We start from the raw sequence: 22,582 nt of genomic DNA, 5'->3' as shown, positions 1-22,582 counted from the left end.
ATGGCTTTTAGATCCCTCCAAGGATGGGGACTCCTCCACTGTCCTGGGCTGTGCAATCCTTTCAGGGCTCTTTTTAGCCTTTTTTTTTTTTTTTTAATAGTTGAAGATTTTGCTTTTCGTGTGTGGATTTAAATCTTCCTTTTTCATCCATTTCTGAGTGCTTGACTCTTGATGATCAAGAATTGTTTTTGAAGATCTTGGTGGTTTTTCCATGGTTTTCCAATCCTCTTCATATTGATCTTGGAGCTGTTGGCACTTCCAAGTGGCTGGAACTTGCAGGAGATGGGTGAGGTAGTGGGGGCCTGGAATAAGGAATATTTGGCTCCTGTCTTAATGGGAAAGGAGGACCTGGCAGTGTAGACATCAACCATACTAATTCCTTGAAATATACTGGCACAAATAATCAAAGCCTTTGCAAAATTCTTGTAAGCAAGAAAAGGTGACCAGGTCTACAAGGAACTGCTGGAAAGTTGGAACCGCTGGAAAGTCAGCAGGAAATTTGCTGGAAGTCTGAAGTCAGAGAATTTAACAAGAGTTTTGATGTCTGTTCTGTGTCAAAAGAGAACATTGCATTGAATGAAGCTCACAGGGATCTGGTTTAGGCAAAAGAATATAACTATTGTATTTGGAGTGGAAAGCAGCAAGGCTGGAAGACATGGGAAAAGACTGGGAAAAAAGATCCATTTGGAAGGCTGGAAATGGAGCTGCTTCTGCTGTGGGACAGTAGGATGACTGAGAGAGCTGGAGTTGTCCAGCCTGGAAAAGAAAAGGCTCCAGGGAGACCTTAGAGCTCTTGCAATGCCTAAATGAGCTCCAAGAGGGTAATTGGACAATACTAAGTGCAGGACCCAGTTTACACACCTACTAGAATGAATTCTTTTGGAAAAATGTGGTGAAATGAGTGTTAATTACCACGGTGGGGGAGTTGGAACTAAATGATCCTTAAGTCCCTTCCCACCAGAACCACTCCGTGATTCTATTTCCAGCACCTCTCCTCTGCAAACACTTCAGTTTCAACCTACAGAATCCATTTATTCTATGTTTGGCTCAACTTCTTCAGCAGAATCACAGTCCTTCATGGGAACTTGATTATCTCATTTCTTAAAGTCAACCCCAGATCCAAATGAGAGCAATTTCTGATTCTTGTCTCATTTTATGGCTCTGGATGTACGGAAGGGGTTAAATCTGTCTCCCCATCCTGCACACACATACAGAGTCAACACAGAGCTTTGTTCCATGTGTCTGCTTGGCAACTTGGGAGAGTTTTGCTGGCATGTGGGAGAGACCTGCAGGAGTCAAGTGCAGCATTAATGTGAGCTCCCAGTGGCTTCGGGGGAAGCTCATTACTGACCTGGCTTCGTTTACAGTAACGCTTTAATATTTAATCCACCTCTCCTTCTTTCCTGTCATGGGCCATTTTCCCTCAATTGATTCCTTGTTTGGGGTGGGGGGGGGCAGGGATGGCTGGAATGCATTTATGGTAGTGGAATTCTATAAATTATCCTCATTAAGAGTCCTGGTAACAACAGGCCAGCGTGGGATTTGTCAAAGTTTTGTGTTGCACTTTTTGGCCTCAGGTTTCCAAAGCACTTCAGAGGCACTCGTTGGGTAAAGGTGAGGAGCAGAGCTTTGCTGAAAGTTTAAAAACTAGAGGGAAGATAAATGAAGGGCTGGCATGAGAATCATGGAGTGGTTTGGGTTGGAAGGGACCTGAAAGACCAACTTGTTCCCACCCTCCCACCATGGGCAGGGACAACTTGCACTATCCCAGGTGGCTCCAGCCTGGCCTTGGACACTTCCAGGGATCCAGGGCTTTTCTGGGAACCCTGTGCCAGTTCCTTATCAGTTTTCCCACCATGGTCTTCATGGCTGCATCTCCTGGGACCCCTCACCAGGTCAGGCAATGCCATGGCTCCCATGTGGTCAGGCAGTGCCCTCATATCACACAATTCAGTGATATGCAAGTACAGATATTGCAACATCTGCTTTACAAGCAGGCATATAGAGGGACAGGCAGGGAAGGGACCTGCCCCAGCCTCTCATTCTGCAGCCTCATAAATCTTGAGTTGACTTTACAGGATCACAAATCAATTTTTCTCCAAAGACAAAATTTTCTTGGGTGGTATTTTTAGTGAAATCTCTAAGCCTCTCTTTGTAATCCCATGAAATCAGCATCAGGCAGGATGTGAAGACAGTCAGGAAAATCATGAAAACAATATCACACCTCTGGGGCTGTAAAGGGGTCTTGGAGTGCAGTTTGGCCTTGTTCTTGCCGACCACAAGATCTCTTTATGAACCCTATAAAGAAAGAGATGGGGAGAGATTTGCCTTCACCAAGCCAGGCTGAGAGAAGATAATAAAACTCTTCAGTAGCAGGGGGCAAATGCTTTTAACATGCAGGAAAAATGGGGTTTCAGCAAATGTACTCTGAAAGAGAATCACAGAATGTTTTGGTTTGGGAAGGACATTAAGGATCATCACTTCCAACCCCTGCCATGGCTCCACTAGACCACATTGCTCAAAGCCCCATCCAGCCTGGGGAGGACAACAAAAATATTAAAAATAAATCAAATCCCTTGCACATTTCCTCACCGTTACTGATTTCAATTTATCAATCAGACAAGAAATGCTCAGGTGTGTCAGAGATGCAGCATCTGTGTTTGCACTGCCAGCCTTAAATCTGGTGTCCTCAGTCAGCTGGAACAACAAATTAAAAGAAAACACCCCCAAGCCTGACCTGTTCCTTGATAGCTCAGCATGAAGTGCTATCCCACAAGTGGCACAAGAGTTTTTCTGCAAATACCACTGATCCAGCAGAGAAGAAAGAGAAAGCCAGGTTCATGCTCTGTGGAAGAGGGTATTTTCATTTCAAGGAACATTTATTTTCATCACAATACCTGGTAATACCACCCATTATTACACAGCTAAAACGCTCAGCCTTTGAACCCAGAAAATGGTGTAGGACTCGAGGACCAGGCTCTGTCCAACTCCATTTGTGCTGCCACAATTTAAGCAGGGATTTGAGGAGTGGGCTCTGAATACCCACAAATTGCAGAACAAACACTGCTGCTGTCATTATTGATGGTTTGTGTCCTTGATACAAGTGCTGCATCTCAAGGAGAGGAGTATTCATGGATGGTCCAGTGCTGACTTTCTTGGAACCCTTCATTTCAGTTTTGTTTGATGAGTGCTGCAGGCTTTGAATGAAGATGCAACATTTCATTTACTCCCCTCTTTTCTTCCCTGGAATCTGTCAAAGGATGAGAGCTGTGATTGTAATTGAAAACATCCCAACAAAGCCTCAAAATTATTATAACTGAAATTAAAAAATGTTATTCTTTAACTACTGTTAGGCTTCACCTTGAAAAAACCATGCCTGACCTTCAAAGAGGAATTTCATGGCTAATAGCAAGAAGAATTTGATAATTTAGCAGATGTTGACCATTCCTTTCCCTCTATGGTCACAAAGAAACCTCAGCTTTCTAATTGAAAATGTGATTTGCTTTGACCTGGAATCACACTGAGGAATTCTGGCACCTCAGTGTTGCCAGTGGAGCTGGATGCTCCCCATTTTAGGGATGTCTGACAGTTCCTCTCAGAAGCCTCTTCTCTCAGTTGATTGATACTTCAGCAAACATTAATTTGGGGTGGGGGGGTGACATTTTCTGTGCCAGTTTTCTGCCTCCTCAGACTGATATTTTTAAAGTTCCAGCCAAAATTGTTGGGAGCAGGAAGCTGGAGAAAAACATGTTGTTTTCAATTCTAAAATATTTCTCCCAGCCTGTCTATGAGAGGCTTTGGTACCTCCCTGCTGCAGAGCAGGGATCTGAATTTCAGGAAGGAGGCGTTTTTTGCGCATATCCTGCTTTTTTTTTTTTTTTTTTTTTTTTTAATCTCCCAATGGAAATTTCCCTGGCTTCTCTTAATTTATCGACACTAAAAAACTCAAAAAAAACCCCAAAAAAATCCCCCAAGACACATTTGGGAGAGATGTGAGAGATGTCACAGCATTTAAAAGCTGAAGCCCTCAAGAGATGCTGCAGGGGGATGTGTTGTGCTGCTCTGGCTGTGTCTGCTCCACCACCACAGTGTGTTTTCCAGGATGACAGGGATGATCCTTCCCATCCTGGCTGATGCTTGCTCTTTAAAAATTTGGGTGCCAAATTAAAAAAAAAAAAATCACTTTTTTTTTTTTTTTTTTTAAAAAGACCTCTCAGAGTCTCCTGGAGGTTTAAAGTGATTTTAAAGTGTTGGGGGACAAGCTGCCCTACTAGAAAGCAAAAAAAAAAAAAAAAAAATCTAATTTTAAGGGGGAAAGAAAGAGAATGTTGGGACAAAGAGAGGGGAACAAGAGAGGAAATGGGGGAGAAATGTTTTAAGGCTGCTCAGAGACATTGGAAAGAGAGATGGGCTGGGGGAGCCAGACCCTGATGATAAAGGGAAAAATAATTCCCATTTCTTGGCCCAAGGACTGTTTATCACACCACAAGCCAGCAGGGTGACAATTCAAATCATGGAATCATTGTATCCCAGCATGATTTGGGTTGGAAGGGACCTCAAAGGCCACCATGATTTGGGTTGGAAGGGACCTCAAAGGCCACCAATTCCAAGCCCTGCCATGGGCAAGGACACCTTCCATTATACACAGCTGCATCCCTTCTCCTTTTCCCTGTTTTTAGCATCCCATACACAGCACATGATCCTGCAGCTCCTCATTTCCCAGGGAACACAGCTTGCAGCACAAAAGCCATGTCAAACTCCCCAGAACAAAGTGCTTGGAGGTGGATTCCATCATCCCAGCAATCCCAGGGAACATCCCCTTCTGCAGCGTCAGGTGTCAGAGAAGGAGCAAGGCACACTCAGAGAGAGGGGAAAAAGAAAGGAAATCAAGCTGCTTTCATGTATCCTTTGTAATTATTTTTCCCCTGTTGTTCAGAATTCAGTTTAAAAAAAAAATAAAAAGGAAAAAGAAAAAAAAAAAAGGAAGGAAAAGAGGGCTCTAACATTTACTGGCAGTAATCATTGCACCATCTGCTCCGGGAGCTGCTTCCAGAACACACGTTCTCAGCTGCTGAGCAGTCAGCTCCCCATCCCTTCCTCTCAGAGACAGGGATGCCAGCAGTTCCTAAACTGTAACAGCATGAACAAGCCTTTTTATTTTCTTTTTTTTTTTTTTTTCTTTCAGTTGCTGGATTTTTTTTTTTTTAATAAGGCAGGAGAGTTTGGATTTTTCACCACTTTGTTTTTAAGACTGAGCTCTTCTTGATTTGAGGTTCTTCATCTGAGCATGTGCTGGTGGTAAAATTTTGGAGAATTTTAATATTTTAGTATTTCAGGGTGCCCCAAGGGAGGTTGCTTTGTAGCAGAGCTTCACTGGGCTGCTCTCAAGGATGGATTTATGCCATGTTTCTTCTGAGGGGAAGCTTTCCTGGTGGAGGATCCCCTCCCACCTGGGCATGGACACTTCTTATTTCTGCTCTCATGATTCAGAACTGAGCTCAACTCCAGCTTCTTCCCCTTCTCTTCTGCATGCAAAGTCAGCACTGAGCTGTTCAATATCCCTGCCTTCCTCAGACATCCCAAATCCATCAGGGAATCACAGGAAATGAACCAGGAGGAGATTCCTGGCTGAAACTTGCCCTCTCTGTACTCCTGCATTGCTGCCCTTTGGCTGGTGGGGAGCAGAAGCTCTTAAGGAAATATATGACCAATTTAGAGGCCAGGGGTGACATTAATTAGCTAGGGCATTAATTAGCTACCCCATCCTGTCCTTGGATGCTTCTGTGTCACTGACACCCCAATCTGTGGCTCTTGAGCCCTCTGTTGATATTTCTCTCAGCAATAACAACCCACGGTTTCTGTTTGTACATTTAAATTCAGGAATGAACAAATATCCCTCAGTGCAAGCCCCTCTTCAGCCCTCCCATGCAGAGCCAACACTTCCCAAAGAAATGAGGCAGAGTGGATGCAGAGCCCATTAGGCCTGTCCCAGGAGGGAGGGATCTATAGCTTACAGATGTGCTCACGGAGAGAAATCTGCATTAGGAAAAAGAATTCCTGCTTGACCGGCGGATCTGTGCTAAACCACATGGCTGCAGGTGCAGCTTTGCAGGGAGAAGGGACTCTGTGGGATGGCTTTGTGTGATTTTAGCTGGGTTTCTCTGCAGCAAGAGCAGATTTACTCCTTTACAAGCAGGAGAAATGGGATTTCTCCCTCAGCCTTGTGCACTCGTTCTCGAGCTGGATGGGTGTTTTCCATGCAGAAATCAGGGTTAGGGTTGTTTTTTTTTTGATCAGCATTTGATCCAGGTAAACAGTTGTTTTCACACCTGGAAGTCAGGGTTGGGTTTTTTGGGGATCAGCATTTGATCTGTAAAGCACATCACAGAGCTTGGAGCCGCAAAAGCACTTTGGGAATCTCCCTTATTCCTCAGGGCACTGCCTGTGTGCACAAGCCTCTGGGTTTTCACAGGATGTGACAGTCCCACCAGTTTTCTGCTTCCATTTAAAAAAATACAAATTTCTGGGGTCTAATGGGTCGAAGAGATGATTTATAAAAAATATTTATCCTCCTCATAACAGGGGATTGCGACTTGTTGGGAAGACAAGAAATGGAAGATAAAATGAGGAAACAGGGAAACAAAAAAAAAAAAAAAAGGGAAGATGTTTGGAGCTGAAAGGGATCCCAAATATTGGTGCCCATTTCAAATATTTCCTTTGCAAGGCAAGCCTGTTGCTGGTAATGGAGACAAGAATGAGGAAGGTAATGGAGACAGGAACGAGGAAACAGGGAAACAAAAAAAACATTATGGGAAGATGTTTGGAGCTGAAAGGGCTCCCAAATATTGGTGCCCATTTCAAATATTCCCTCTCCAAGTCAAGCCTCCTGTTGCTGGTAATGGAGACGGGAGTTCCTTATAGTCTTATAGTTCCTCCCCAAATGGTTCTTAGATGTAGGGCTGTGTGGTAAAGGGGAAGAGGAAGATTCCTTGCAGGATGGCTGATTTTTAGGACTAAAATCCCTTTCACACCCAGGGATTGGCAGGTGCTGGGGCTGTCACTGGGTGAGTGGCTGTGTCACACAGTCAGCCATGGTACACAAAGCATTGCTTGCTGAAGAGAATGAGGAACAGCCCATGCTTGGGAGGTTGGGAAAGAGCAAACTGAATGACCTCATTCCTTCCATGGATACACAGATGCCACAAGTGGGGATCAAGGGCAGCAGATTTGAGACCATCCGTGGTGTCAGGAGCGGTGGGAGAGGCCATGCTGACTTGTGAACTTGGATCTGTCGCTTGGATGAGGGTGGGAAATCCTTTCATGTGTTTTTTCCTGCCCATTCCAAGTTCTCTGGGTGGTGGCAACCCCGTTGCTCCCCTGGAGAAAGGACAGCATGGCAGGGCTGGCAGCTGCTGGTGCCTTGATCACAGCAAGTGCCTGGACCGAGCGCCCTCGGTTCCTTCCAAAATCCCTCCAAAATCCCTCCCAGGACCCCCACAGAGATGGACACAAGGAGGCAGCCAAAGGGAAGCAGTTGTTCTCCAAAGGAAGGAGTCAAGGGGTGTTGCTAATGCTGGGATTCCTGAGAGCAACACGTCCTGGGGCAGCTGCTGTGCCAGGAGAGGCACCGAGCCACGCGCGGCTCCTCCAAATGCTCCGTTGGCTTCAAGAAAGAAAAAGGCAAGGAACAGGGCAGAGACCCCAGTGGAGGTGGGGAGGTGTTTTGGGGGGCCCCATCACTTCTTTTACTTGCTGTAACAGCCTATAAATGAACAATTTGGAGGTTTCATAACGCTCTTAATTAGGACAAACTTAAAAAGGACCACTTGGCATCCTCGGTGGTGGAAGCCATGTGCTACCTGCAGCAGGCCAAGTCCAAAATGAAACTGATTTTTCTCTCTTACCTACATTCTGCATTCAGGCAGCTGCTCCTAACAGGTGCTCGCTCTCTTCCTAGCAGATGGTGACAAAAAATGGGTTTGTTGGCAGGTTCTGCCATGGAGCAGCCTTCTTATCACACATATTGATGTGTATACAAACACACACGTGTTATCAGGTGTTGGGTTTCAAAAGGAATTCTCCTTCTGAGGGAAGGTCACTCACGTGGGGGGTTTATCCAGGATGGTCTGTGCCTGTCTCTTTTGTTCCCTGTGTCTAAAGGCATTTGGGGACTTTGCTGCCATGTCAAAACCCCACCAAAATTTGGCCATTAGTTCAGATCTCCTGGTGTATCTGAAAGTGTTTTAGGAGGAACATGTGGTGTTAGGCTGTGTCCCTTCATATCTATCATAAATCCTTAATCGCCTAAATAGCAATTAACTCCAAAAGAGGCAAGTTTTAGGTGGGGAATACCCTGGTGTTTTTCTTCTTGCTCTTGGTTGTGGTAATATAATAGAAATGCAGAAATCAGAGTAGGATGTGTTGGAAGGGATCTTAAAGATCATCTCATTTCAAGGATCTCTCTCTTTAAATAAAACAACCAGTTAGGAAGGTGCAGTGAAATAGAGACACAGCAATGCCTTTAAACAAAGAAATCCAAGTGCAGGGTTTTATCCTGGGAAATGCACCAGGGCTCTGAGTGCTGAAGTGTTTGAAGCTGCAGGGAAAGCACCCAGAGAGGATTTGTGCTGTATCCATCACCCAGCGAGAGGCAGCTGTCAAACAAATCTCTCTGGTTCTTGACTCTGCTTCCACCTCCCAGATTATGCCTGATGAGGGCTGTGAATTTGTCAAAATGGTGCAGAGCAGTGCCAGGTTTGGGGAGGTGGGGAACTTTTCCTCCTTCTATTCCTTGTGCAGGGAGCACCAGGCAGAGCCATCCTCGCCCTGCTTTGCTGCTCATTTCAAAGGAGCAGCCTGAGCCAAGAGAACCAGATGAGGGTGACATCTGGCCATGGAGCCTCTGCCAAGTCACTGCTGTTCTGTAGCTGGCAGGAAGATGATGTGCTGCAAATGCCAGGTTCTCTCTGAAATGTAAAGTGCATTCCCTGCATTTTCTTTGCTTCCTCTCCAGCCTCAATCAGCTCGGTATTTTGTTTTACTAATGGCCAAATTCAAATCTCCTTTCCAGACGCATAAATCCATTCCTGTGGTGGTGGGTGATTTATACAATGAGTGGAATTTGACCCTGAACTTCAAAAGGGTCTTGTATTTTCTAAGCTTCCCAACAAATTAACTTGTTGACTGTAAGTCTCATTCAAAGCTCAGCCCCCGTGGGTTGTGTTTGTGCTGAGGGTCACTAATCAAATATATCAGAATTGTTTGTACCTAAACTCTTCTAGGAGCAGGCAGAGCTTGGGGCAGGTGGAAAAGCTAAAGAAGCTCTGGAGGTTTCCTTCACTGATACTTTTCTGGAAGCCTGAGGTGCACCCCTTTAATAAAAAAATCACTAGAGCTGATCAAGAAGCTTGAGAAAGAAATCTGCTGCTCATAAAAGATAGGGTCAGATAAAAAAAAAGTTTTGGGGTTGGAACTAGATGTGCTTTAAGATGCTTTTTAACCCAAACCATTCTGTAATTCTGTGATTGTAGGTGCCCTGTACACACAATTACTCCCTGTTGTGCCCAGGAGTAGGGATGGTGTGGGAGGGAGCTGAAGCTGTAGGATTCACCCTGTTTCCTTATGAAGCATTTTTATTTTCACCCTTGCTGCTGAACCCTCAGCACTTTTGGCAGCTGTGAAACGGTGCTGGGTTTGCAGCTGCTGTTCCACCCAAGTGCATCTTTTCCTCCTCCTCTGGTAAAATGGTCTTGCTGCAACAATTTTCACAATTGTATAGGAAAGGGAATTGTATTAAATCATGGACAGACTGGGAGAGCTGGGAGTGTTCACCTGGAGCAGAGAAGGATCCAGGGAAATCTTAGAGCCGTTTCCAGAGCCTAAAGGGGCTCCAGGAGAGCTGGAGAGGGACTTGGGACAAAGGATGGAGGGACAGGGGAAATCATTACAATTTTATTTTTAACTTCATCAAAAGTTACCCTCTCTCTACATCACAGGAAGAGATGAAAATGTTTTGAATAAAATTCAAGTTTTGTCAGATTTGTCAAATAGGGGGAGACTTTTGCATTGAAAGATATATACAGGTACCATAACTAAATTGAACCCCCCAGTTGATCAGAGGGGTGGAGCATCTCTCCTGTGAGGAAAGGCTGGGAGAATTGGGGTTGTTCAGCCTGGAAAAGAAAAACTTTGGGATGACCTAATTGTGGCTTCCCAGTACATGAATGGAGGCTGGAAAAAAGATGGAGTGGGACTTGGGACAAGGGATGGAGGGACAGGACACAGGGAATGGCTTCCCACTGCCATAGGGCAGGGATGGATGGGATATTGGGAAGGAATTGTTCCCTGTGAAGGTGGGGAGGCCCTGGCACAGGGTGCCCAGAGAAGCTGTGGCTGCCCCTGAATCCCTGGAAGTGTCCAAGGCCAGGCTGGGTGGGGCTTGGATCTACCTGGGATAGTGGGAGCTGTCCCTGTTCATGGCAGGGGTTGGAACTGAGTGGGTTTAAAGATCCCTTTCAGCTCCAAACCATTCCATGACTCCATGATCCTATGGATCAAGTTCAATGCTATGTAACTCCACAACAGGAAATATTGTCATGATTATTGAACTGAATCTGGGCATCTTTAAATTTTGTCCTTACCAATTATCTTATACACCCTCCTGGAAAACAATCAGTTAACTCGTGAAACTATCAAGGCAGTATTCTTTATTGTCTGCCAGAAAAGAAATTGCTTGATATTATCCCAGTTCTTGAGGACAAAACTTATTTTCCCTGGGAAGATAAGGAACAGCTAATTCAGGTTTTGCAGAGCACGTGCACCATTATCGTTAGGAAGGAGCTTAACCAACCTGAAAGCAAATGCTAAATGATCCAGATCTTGGTCTTATTAAGCTTGTGTGTGTTTTCCCTACCACTTAAAAGCCTGAGGATCCTGGTAAATGAGATTTTCTGGAAGGCAAAGCTTTCAAGTTTACCTCCCTCTCTTTTTCAAGCACGGAGGCGATGCCTCTGTTTACGCGGAGCTCCAACGGAGCGAGCGCATCCCTGCTGCAGCGTCTCATGGAACATCCTTTGTTTATTCACACTGTGCCACTTTTAAACTTCAGATGTAAACAACAAAGACTTCTTTGTATTTCACACTATCTCATACTCACTACCTTCTGAAGTCCAAAGCCAAAACACTGTGGAATTTTACCCTCCTCGCGCTTTCTCCTGCTTGTTGGATGGGTTCTTCCAGCCTTTTCTATTTATAGTGGCTGGAAAACTACTTATATTCTGATTAAAACGTGCTCTGTTCATTTTCTCTTGACTTTTCAGTCCTTGGAATGGGCTAAAAATTGTATTGCTTGGTAGCCATTTCAAATATAATTTTAGTCGTAATTATGCATATATTCGATAACAGAAACAATTTGTCATCCTGAAGGATCCAAATTGCTTTAAAGTATTCAGCCTCTCTCTGATCTGCTATGTGGATTAAAAATCCAGCAAATATTCCACTGAAATCAGCTGGACAGAAAGGTCAGAAAGACCTAGGCTGGAAATGCAGCATTTGCCTGACATTGGGCAGGGGCAGAAGAATTTGCGTTCTGTTTTAAACCAGAGTGGGATTTTTAGTTGGAAATTTCACAGAGCTGCAGTGATCCTTGAGATCCAGCAAAGGGACCTCGATTTTCTGTTTCATTTGATGTGCACTGTTGTGGTGTTTAGGTCAGTCTCATGCTGGATCCATCTCCTCTCTGTTTGATGATGTTTGGAGAGGGCAGCCATGGGGGATTAAAGATGTTTGGAGAAGGTGTGTCCATTGGGAAAAAAAAAGGGGACAATATCCAAAAAACCAGAAAAACATGGTGTTGATTTTTCCCTTTCCCAGGACCATCCTTTATCATTCCTTCCCCTTAAACTGCATTAGAGCACAGGCAATATCTGATGGGCCATATATAAGTGGTGGCCTTGGCAGTGCTGAGGATGGTTGGACTTGAGTCTTAAAAGGGCTTTTCCAGCCAAAAAGATTCTGTGACTTTCTAATGCTGTTTTGCTGGAACATTCCATGTGTAACATGAATAGTTTTGCTGTAAATTGTTGGGAATATTAGACCCATGTTGGATCCTTCTGAGGTATTTCCTTATATAAGAAACCAGCAATACAGACTGAAAATAAAGGTGACAGGATTGAGTTTAGCAGGTGAGGCTCATGGTGGGTGTTCAGGGTGAGTTGTTCACCTCTCCAGAGAGTGGTCAGCAAAATACAAACCACCTCCCAGCTTTTTGAAGGGATTAAATGGTTTAGGGTTATAAACCAATGGTCATGGGAGGCTGAAGGGAAAAATCTCAGTGTGTTATTAGAGGCAAAATAGTTAACAGGGATGACAAGTTTCCCAATGATTTCCAGTGCAAGGATATTTAAGTTATTCCAGTATAGCAAATTTTATTATTTTAGTGGTAAATATTTGTGCATGGTCTCTTGTCTGGAAGATTTTTCCTCCAATCACAACAGAAGTAATTTCTGTTTTTTTTCAGGATGAGTTTAGGTAAAGATAAATTGTTTCTCTGCAAAACTCATATGTGTTCCTGAGAAACTTTCATGCTTATATATCATGGAAGAAATACTTGATGGAAAACCAGAGAGAAAAATAAAATGATGGCAGTGTAACAGCAGAGCTGACCTGAGCCCTCTGGTTTTGATATGGCAAATGAACGTTTCTACTTCTTCATTGCTGCTCCCCTGAATAAAAAATAATTGCAGAGCCTTACATTCATTGCCAAGGGCTCACACTCAAGGGAGCACCACAAGCTGCTCTGCACTTGGAACAAAACGTGATCCAGAGATACCTGAGCTAATGGAGGTGGGGAAGTCTTGTCAACGCACTATTTACATGTGGAGGATTTTATTCTGTCCACAGGCAGCTGGGGCTGCCTGATCTTAGAGTATTTTTGGATCTGAGTTGGTTTCTCAGAGTCATCCAGGGCCAAACCACTTGTGGTCTCCAGCATTCTGCTCTGAGCTTTGTTGCTCTGTGTGTGGGTCATTTCCCCCATCCCAGCTTGGCCCTGGCCCTTGTTATTTCAGGAATATGAGAGTAATGGATGAGTGATTAGGGGAGGAGACTCTGCTGTCTCCAGCCACGGAGGAGATTTGAGCTTTAGATCACTGGAAGTCAGGACGGGGCAGGAGTTTTCTTAGGCATCATCAATTATCCATGCAGGATGTGCAGTAAGAGGCTGTTTGGCTGCCTTCAAATTGGCCAGACAAACAGAATTTCCATCTCTCTCAATGGCTCCTTCAACACCTAATTAGCTCCCAGATGCTACTGGAGCAAGATGTCTTTTATCTTTGCTAATGTTATCTCCCTCTACCTCTTAAATACCCGCCCGTGCCATTCCCCACTTTCATCTCTCTTCCCTCAGGAGAAAACAGGATGGGTGTTCAGGAAGCTCCACGCTGAAGGTCAAGCTTGTAAAGACTCTGGGTCAAGCTGATCCTGTTAAACCAGGCAGTATCTGGAGCTAAAAAGCTTTGAATCCAGAATTAGATGGATATGATGGAGAGCAGGATACAACTTCCTTCCTATGCACGTTCACAGGATCAGCATCCAACAGGAAAAAATAGAATTGCAGATTTTATTTCACTGTCAGTTGCCTTTAAGATGATTTAGGACAAATTCAAAGCTCCTCTTTTCCTCTTGTGGGAGAAGGTAGCATGAAATCTGGCTGGATAAATGGGATATTTCAGCTGGCAGAGCTCATTGTTGTGGGCAACACTCAGGTTTTACACTCAGAGGTAAAACAGGAGGAAATATCAGACAAACTGCACTCCTGGTCCTCCCTAGACCCTCTGAGCACAACCACTTGGGGCTGTGTTAATACCAGGCTCTCATCCAACTGTGATTTACCTTGGCAGGACTGATGGATATCCAAGCCCAGCAATTCCTTCCCCTCTGGCAGGGAGGAGTGACCAAACAACTTGCTCCAAGCTAAGTGGTTAAGAGGGAAACATTTCAGAGAGAGCAAATCTTCAAAACACACTTTATACACACACACAGCTTCCCCTAAGGCTCCTGGAGATGTGTCTCCAGCCAGGATCAGTTTCTCCATTTCAGTGATGTATTCTGTTGTGTGGGAGATTTGTCAACAGGGAGAAGCTTGGACAAAGTCAGTGTTGCAGTTTTATGGATGAAAATCAGGATTCTTAAGCTTAGATTTTGTACCATCTTTCTTTTTCTATCCTATTTCCTTCTTACCTGCATTTTCTCTGTGTTGCACTGGAAGGATACATTCCTAGGAAAAATTCCTGCAGGTTCCTGCAGCAGCACTGCTCCTCTTTGACCAGGGAACAGGTAATCCCTGTAGGATGTATCCTGGGCTGCATCTAAAGCTGTGGGACCAGGTCACAGGAGCTGATTCCACTCTGGTGTACCCCACCTGGAGCTCTGTGTCCAGCTCTGGGGATCCCAAACATGAGAGGGATGTGGAGCTCCTGGAGAGAGTCCAGAGGAGGCCACAGAGATGCTTCAAGGGCTGGAGCCCCTCTGCTCTGGAGCCAGGCTGGGAGAGCTGGGGAGGAGAAGGATCCAGGGAGAGCTCAGAGCCCCTTCCAGGGCCTAAAGGGGCTCCAGGAGAGCTGGAAAGGGACTGGGGACAAGGGATGGAGGGACAGGACACAGGGAATGGCTTCCCACTGCCAGAGGATTTTGGGAAGGAATTCTTGGCTGTGAGGGTGATGAGGACCTGGCACAGGGTGCCCGAAGAAGCTGAGGCTGCCCCTGGATCACTGGAAGTGTCCAAGGCCAGGTTCAACAAGGCTTGGAGCAACCTGGGATAGTGGGAAATGTTCCTGGCCATGGTCTGGATGGTCTTTAAGGTCTCTCCCAACCCAAAGCATTCCATGAATCTATGACATTTTTCTTCAAATTTAGTCCCACAGCAGCTGCTTTCCTCTCCCAACGCAGAGTCTGTGGATTTCACCATTTCTGCCCTAAGATCCATGTGACCATTCTGTGAAAAATGAAGAATTTATACCCCCATGATTCCATCATTCCCAGTCTTGATCTTGCCTGATTTGCCAGAGATACTCTGCAAGGAGAGTTCTGAGAGCAGACAGCTTCCCTGCAAGGATATTAGCAACACTCAGGAATTACACAGCTCTCCAAAGCCTGTGTGAGCATTAGCTCGTTATGCAGCACTCCACAGCCCCGTGGAAAAGCATTTGCTAATCAATCCCAGCACCACCTATCAAATGCATCAGTGCCATGGAATCCACAGGGCAGAGGCAGCTGCAAGCAGGGGAATGTGGATATCTGGTCCCAGCCCATGTGGTAGCTGGGGCTGGACTTCAGCGCTCACCAGCCACTGCTCCCACATTTCCCTTGGCAGGCTCCTTCTTCCTGTCATAAACACATGATTTCCAAAAGCAGGTCACCTACAGCCTGGGAATGTAAGTTTTACCAGATAATCAGGATTTCAGCCCATTCCAGCACTTGTAGAGGTTGCTGGCATCAATTACTTTGGAAAAGCCAACATCAGTAAGTGACATGGAGGAGACTGGACCCGGTGTGACAAACTGAGCTGTTCCAGCCAACTGAAGGCAGCACAAAGGAAACAATTTCACATCATATATCATTGATGACACAGCAGAGTGGGCTGAACTGCCAGAACAGAGAGGGAAGGGAAGGAGAAAATAAATGAAGGAGAAAATAAAACATTGGTGATTGCTCATTCCTCTGGACCAAAGTTTATTTCTCTGGATCAAGCGAGGCTGTAGGGCTGGATTTCTGCCCCCAAACCTGCCAGGAAATAATCCACAAACCTGGCAAAGTCAGTTAAGTTGTTTTCCAGTTAAAAATATCACAGGGATCAAGTGTCTAGGATTCCCACAGTCTCCCATCATAAAGAGTTCACAGAACTAATTCCTGCAGTTCTTCTCCATAGTGCAGCTCCTTTAATTCTTAGAACTTTTGGAAAAAGAGCTGAAATTCAGGATTGCTGCTGCTGGTGTGAAATTTGAGTAGACACTGCAATGAAGGGAGAGCCTGGCAGATTTTATTTGGTGGGATTGTTGTTAGAGTTTGACATCAGGAGTGATGGTGCAGGAGCTGTCACACATGGCAGGATGCTCTGGGGTGTTTCCAACATCAGGGATTTTTCAAGGAGGTTTTAGAAATGCAGCAGCTTCATGCAACTCACTGGGACATGAGACAAAGTGGATGGATGTTCATATAAACTGGTTTATAAAGTGTCTATTGAATCAAACACAGGATGATGCCATTTTTATTAAAAGCCACAAAATGCTTGAAGCCAATTAATACTCCCCTGCTTTACTAATGCCTCTGCTCGTAAAATTAAATGGTTTCATTTAGCAAAACCAATTTTAAAGCCTTTTTGTCAAATTTATAATGACTTTAGCATGAGGAGACTCATGTCTTGTACACATAATACAGGTTTTTTTTTAAGAGAGAGGGTGCACAATGAGGTGCCACATGTGGAATAAGAGGAAAGTTGCTCTTCTGAGGTACAAATAGGAAATAAAAGGTACAAATAACTGTGCAGTTGCTGCAGTGAAAAGAGATTAACCTGTCTTGGGAAGCTGTGCAGTTCAATATCCTCACAAAAGGGCTGGAAAAAAGAGGATGGTGACGCACCACAACCCGCTGAGGGTTTGGAGTTATTCCAGGTGAGCCAAAGCAGACATGGCTACAAAAAAGTTGCAGAAGAATCCGACAACAATACAGAAAATAGCTGCTGAAATTCCATGTCAATAAAAGTCAAGTGCAGGCACAATGAGAGGGTTTAAATTAGCCCGGGAAAGAGGTTCTGGCGTCATTGCAGATGGTGCTTTGGAAACATCTGCTCCGTGCTCAGCAGAGGTCAGGAAGGCAAGTGGAATGCAAAGAATTGCTGGGGAAGGGATGGGGGATGAAAGAGGAAATGTAAGTGCAGGGCTGAATAAATCCCTGGGGCTCTTGAGCACAGTGGAATTCCAGTCACCCCGGTGACTGCGGTGGGGAAGGAGAGCTGGAGAGATGCAGGAAAAGGGTGAGAGTCCATAACCCACAATCCTGGGTTATAGATTGGGAGTGAAAGGCTGTGGGTCTGGCTGAAGACATGAATGGGCAGGATTGAGGGGTAAAATCCAGATTTCTGTGGAGAGAGGGGAGAAGGAATTGCATTAGGAGACACCAGGGTGATCAGAGGGATGGAGGATGCTGTGAGGAAAGGCTGAGAGAATTGGGGTTGTTCACCCTGGAGAAGAGAAGGATTTGGGGTGAATTTTGGACCTTCTGGTGCCTGAAAGAGCCTACAGGGAATGTAGAGAGGGAGAATTTATGACAACCTGGAGTGGCAGGACGTGGGGAAGGGCTTCAAATTGAAAGAAAGTATGTTTGGATTGGATGTTAGGAAGAAATTCTTCCCTGTGAGGGTGATGAAGCCCTGGCACAGGGTGCCCAGAGAAGCTGTGGCTGCTCCTGGATCCCTGGAAGTGTCCAAGACCAGGTTGGACAGAGCTTGGATCAACCTGGGACAGTGGAAAGTGTCCCTGAAAATGGCAGGAGGTGGAACAGGATAAGCTTTAAAGTCCCTTCCAACCCCACACTTGGAATTCTGAGATCCAGCTGAGGATTCTGAGATCCAGTGTTTAGTGACAGAGGATAAAATGACGAATCTGGTCATCAGTGGTCAGGCAGAGGTTTAAAGCAAACAACAGCAAATAAACTTTCACAATCTGCAAAGAATTAGGAAAATCATCAAACACATCTTTTACATGCTGAAAGAACAGGCTGGCTGGCAAACTTTTAGTGCTGAGGTTCCCAGTGCTGACTTTGACACCTCCATGATCCTGGAGGTCTTTTCCAACCTCAATGATTCTGTGATTCCTTGCTCCTGTTCCAGTGTCCCCTCTGCAGCTGGGTGAGATTTGGGTTCTGGTTTGGTTTGGCCCCTCCCTGGTGGAATCTGGCAGGATTTTTGGGCTGCATTATAAGCAGTTAAAGGGCCCCTTGTGATGTTGCAGTGACTTGGCACAGCTGGGTTAACAATCAATGATCTTTCAGGGTTTTGATCTCTTCTATGACAAAAGCCACAGAAATCCTCTGAAGGAATAAATTATCTTTGAATTGCAGTGGAATATTGGAGGGAAAAAGGATCCAATGGTTCCTTAAAAATTTCTTGCAATGAGTTAAAAATCCCAAGGGTTAAATGCAGCATGGTAATGAGAAGTCTCATTGGATGGCTCAGGAATTTTGAGACAGAGAGGACTAAAAATTCTTCTAGAACAGGATTACCATCAAATTATATCAGCCTCAGTGGCAGGAAATCAATCCAGAGTGGGCTGATTTACACTTGCCAGAGCCAGCTGAACATCCTGAACTTTCCCATGTCTCCCAGTGATGTTTTTATCTTCACATCAACCTTGCCAGTGCGAGGAAAATAATTTTCCTTTTAAAATCCTAACATCCAAGTCAGGGCCAGGGGTTCCCAGTGACAACAGCACCAAAGTGCAATATAAGGACTCATCTTGGGCTCTGCTTTATTCAGGTTTTAATGGCCTGGGAAGGGATAAATGATGTTTATGCCCTCTTGTGGTGCCACATCGAACGGAATGGATTCCCTAACTGACAAAATGAAGCCAATAATGGAAAAGTCCCAGGTTAAAAATCTGTAACAAACACTGTGGAAAACACAGTGGAAAAATCTCTCCTGCTCCAGCAGCATCCTCATGACTCAGGGAAGGGGGAGAGGCCAATTTTGACTGCATTTACAGCTGCAGGTAAATGAGTAATGCCCAGGATGGCAGAGTTTGTGCTGTCTTTCAGCAGTGAAGATCACTCCAAAGTGTTTTCTCTGTGCTGGGAAGGTTAGAAAGTGAAACAGTGCTTTGTAAAAGGATCTGTGTTGACACCTCTTTGTGTTTGGTGCTGTTGATGTGTTGTAGTGCAAAGCTTCACATGTTTTATCTTCCTTACTCACATGTCTGTCAGGTGCATAAACTGCTTCCCTTGGGATGAAGCCTGTCCCAGAGATGGAAAAAAGCTGATTGGTGGTTTTACATGGGAAAATAAGGCTACGTTCCTGTGAAATTGAGATTGTGATCTCAATTTGTTGTGTGGAAACACAAGGAATTAATGAGTCAGCACCTTCCTAAGCTGTGCTGATAAATCTGGTGTAGGGTTGGGAACTCAGGGCTCTCCAGATTGGTCCATCATGGATTTTGCGTTCATCTTATCACTTCATTTCTGACTGAAGACTGAACACAGCAGAATGTCTCCTTTAGATGATGAAATTGTGGGAATAAATCAGAGCAGTGCTCTCCAAAGCCCAGCAGCTGCTGTCAGGCTAAGGGCAGGGCTTGGCTGTACTGGGGCAGGATCTGGAAAACCCAGTGGGGGAAATTTGGAAACTTTTTGTCCCAAATAATCACCTGTTGTTTAAATGAAGTATTTCCATTGCATGTCATCCTTGCCTCTGCCCAGCCATGTCAGAGATGAAAGAGGAACAGAAGGATTTCCTTTCCACTTCCAGGATAAGTAAACCCAGCAATGCTGGGTTTAAATTAAAGTACTGGATTTAACTGGGCTAGGATTAGGAGGGATTCTCTCACAGAATGGAAAATATTGGAATGACAATCTCCATTGCCAAAGATCTTCCATAACCAATGTTTTTTGGGATCAAGGCTGAACTTGAGGATGAACTTGATAACTGATGGCAGATTCATAATTTTGTGATTCCAATGATTTCCCTTTATTTTTATTTTATATATTTAATAGTATGATAGATAACAAATATTTTTCTGGGAATCCTAAATGCTGACCCTTCAATCAATTCTATCCACACCTGTATTTATTACTACAATTTGCAACAGGATTCTGTCATTAATTAAAAGTGCTTACTAGGTTTTAGCACAGACTTCAGAGCACGAGTCATGTCCACACTGAGAAGAGAATTGGCTCCAAAATGTTGGTGTTTACCAGTTTCCTTAGGAAAGGACAATGTAATGGGGAAAATGTCACAGCAATTCATCTTAAAAAGAAATTCCCTCTGTCAGAAACCTCTCAGGAGTTTCAAATTCAGCTAGGGGATATCAGAAAGCAATTAAAGTCTAATTTAAAATCCCCACCCACATTCTGTCTTCTCTTCCTGCCAAGTGGTTATTGCTCCTGGTCCACGGTATTGGCAAATCTTTCCAAAATGAGCCATAATTTGCCTTAAAACTTAAAACTTTCTGGTCAAGATGGAACTTTTCTCTTTGAAGAATGAGATTGCAGTGACTCTGCGGAAAAAAAAAAAAAGCCCAAGTGCTCTGATTTCCCAAGGACATCCTTGGGGTTGAAATTTCACCCAGAAATTCTTCTTGGACAAGGACATTGGGGGTGGATTTTGAGGCCGAGGCACTTTCCAGGGAAGGTTCCTGGACACTGCAGCTTCCCGGGGTGGATCCCAGCGTGTTCTCCCTTTGTTTTCCACTTTCATTGATGGCTCCACATCGCTGGCTGGGTTAATAAAGAGAATAAAAGCGTGGCCCGTGGCCGTGGCAGATTAAACAAATGAGCCATTAAAAGGGGTTGATGGCTCCCTCCCTCTCTGTGCCCACAACGCCTCGGAGCAAAGCAAAACACCACGAGAGCAGGGATGAAAAAGCTTTCAGGGATGGGCTGGGAGTGTGAGCACTGAGAGACAGCCTGTGGCTCCTTCAGGGAGGAATCCTAAGGTCATTCACTAATGGCTTTCCATGGTCTTTCCCGACAGGTGCTGAAGGAGGAGGGCTTTGGCCCCATCACCACGGAGATCCGGGAGGCTCCTGAGTTTTATTACGCTGAGGAATATCACCAGCAGTACCTCAGCAAGAACCCTGGAGGGTACTGTGGCCTGGGAGGGACGGGGGTCTCCTGCCCCATGGGCGTCAGGAAATAGCCTGGGCTTGCTCCACCACCTCCTCTTCATGGTAGGGAGCTTGGGAAGAAAAAGACCAGGAACCCTGATGGATGTTCCTGCAGCATCCGTGGATAAAGATTTGGGAATCTGCTGGGGAGGCTTTCCATAATTATAAGTTTTCAAAAGCCAAAATAGAGGCAGGAATTGCTCCCATTCTTGCTCTGTGCAGCTCTCGGGGTTTCCTTGTCATCTGGAAAGGTGGAAAGAGATCCAAACTTCTGAAGTTTGGCTTGAAATGCTGTTAAAAGGGGGAATTAGGAGGTGGTTGCACCCGTAGCTGCTTTGCATTTCCAATGCCTGTGGACTTTTTGATTTTTTTTGGGTTAATTAATTTCCTGACGTTCCCAGAGCTTTGACTTCTGGAGATGTGGTTGGGTTCCTTACCTGGAATGTGATGTCTTTGGGAATGTCACAACCCTGGAATGTGATGTCTTTGGGAATGAGGAATTGATCAGATCAGTGATTCTCCCACCACAACTCCACTCTCACAGCATTTAGTACCACCTTTAGTGCCTATTTTCTGAAATTATTTTAGCCATAAAAAATAAAATTGTAATATGATGCTTCTTTTTGACAGTTCCAAGTGAATAAACACAAAAAGAATTCAGTTTTGTTTCCTGCTCTGCAATAAATGACAGAACAAGAAAAGAACAATGTTGTTTGTGGTGTGTTCCAAGTGGATATCTGGGTAGATCTAAAACAAAATTATCAAATATTATAAAATGCTGCAGCTTTCTAATTAAACACCAGGGCATTTAAATCTGTATAATCAGTCATGACAGTACAGAGGAGTGGAATTACCCCTATGATTAATTATTACTTTAATAACTTGGGGAGCCCTCACCAAGAGCAGACTCATGGAAAAGGTAACTTGGGGCAGTCTCCAGTGAGTGTGCAGTCAAAAGAGCAGGCCAGCCAGAAAGGGGGAAAAAAATCAATTTTTGGATTTATTCATGGGGATCTCAGAGTGCAGACTCAAAAGTGCAGACAAAGGATGCAGGGATGCACAGTTTATCCCATATGGAAATGGGATCCTGTGGGTCCAGAGCTCAAGGAGGGAGCCAGTTTTGGGGGACAGATGGTAGGACTCATAGAGACAAATCCACAGCACCTCCTTCTCCATGGCATTGCTCTCCATAGCTTGGTTTGATGTTTCTTGCTCACCAGCTCAACATTAAAGCTCAAAAAGGCCCAAACCAGCTTCCTGAACATCTTCTGTACCTACACAGCAGAGCAGATCGTGCTCCAAGCTTGGAGAGGCTGAAAATGCTCCCCACAAAGTCAGTGTTTGGGGTTGTACATCCAGTGCTGCAGCCCTGCCCACTGTTTCCAAACATGGGGAGTAAATCTGTGCCAGAAAAATCAGCTCCCCATCTTCCCTCGTGCTCCTCAGCTGATGCTGAGCTCATCTCAGCCTCAAAACCCAGAGGAAATCTGTCCTCTTGGCAGACTGCACCTGGGCCAGGCTTACAGGAGCTGCCTCAGGCAGGATTGCCCCATTAGGCTCTTCCTGGAGATGCCCCAAAATGTGCCCACAGCACACTCAGAATTTTGGTTTCTGTGGTAAGTGATCCTGTCCCTAACCTGTCCTGCCATGGAGTTTTCTCAGTGCTCACAGCCAAGTAAACCAGCACTTGTGTCTTATTTCCTTGGCATGAA

The 22,582-nt window shown here is 44.9% G+C and overlaps 1 protein-coding gene across 2 annotated transcripts in view; it reads left to right on the top strand.

Moving 5' to 3' along the window:
• The window catches only part of MSRA (methionine sulfoxide reductase A), a 241,008-nt gene extending 219,431 nt beyond the window's left edge, over positions 1-21,577 (top strand). For both annotated transcript variants that reach the window (XM_059469332.1, XM_059469333.1), the window contains exon 6: positions 20,738-21,577. In XM_059469332.1, the coding sequence (XP_059325315.1) occupies positions 20,738-20,902 (165 nt within the window). In that variant the 3' untranslated portion in view covers positions 20,903-21,577. The remainder of the gene's footprint in view (positions 1-20,737) is intronic.
• The last annotated feature ends 1,005 nt before the right edge of the window (positions 21,578-22,582 follow it).

This window comes from Ammospiza nelsoni, chromosome 3 (genome assembly GCF_027579445.1).
Source record: "Ammospiza nelsoni isolate bAmmNel1 chromosome 3, bAmmNel1.pri, whole genome shotgun sequence".
Lineage (NCBI taxonomy): Eukaryota > Metazoa > Chordata > Aves > Passeriformes > Passerellidae > Ammospiza > Ammospiza nelsoni.
Note: the sequence above shows the minus strand (reverse complement) of the source record. Positions and strands in the feature narration are given on the sequence as shown.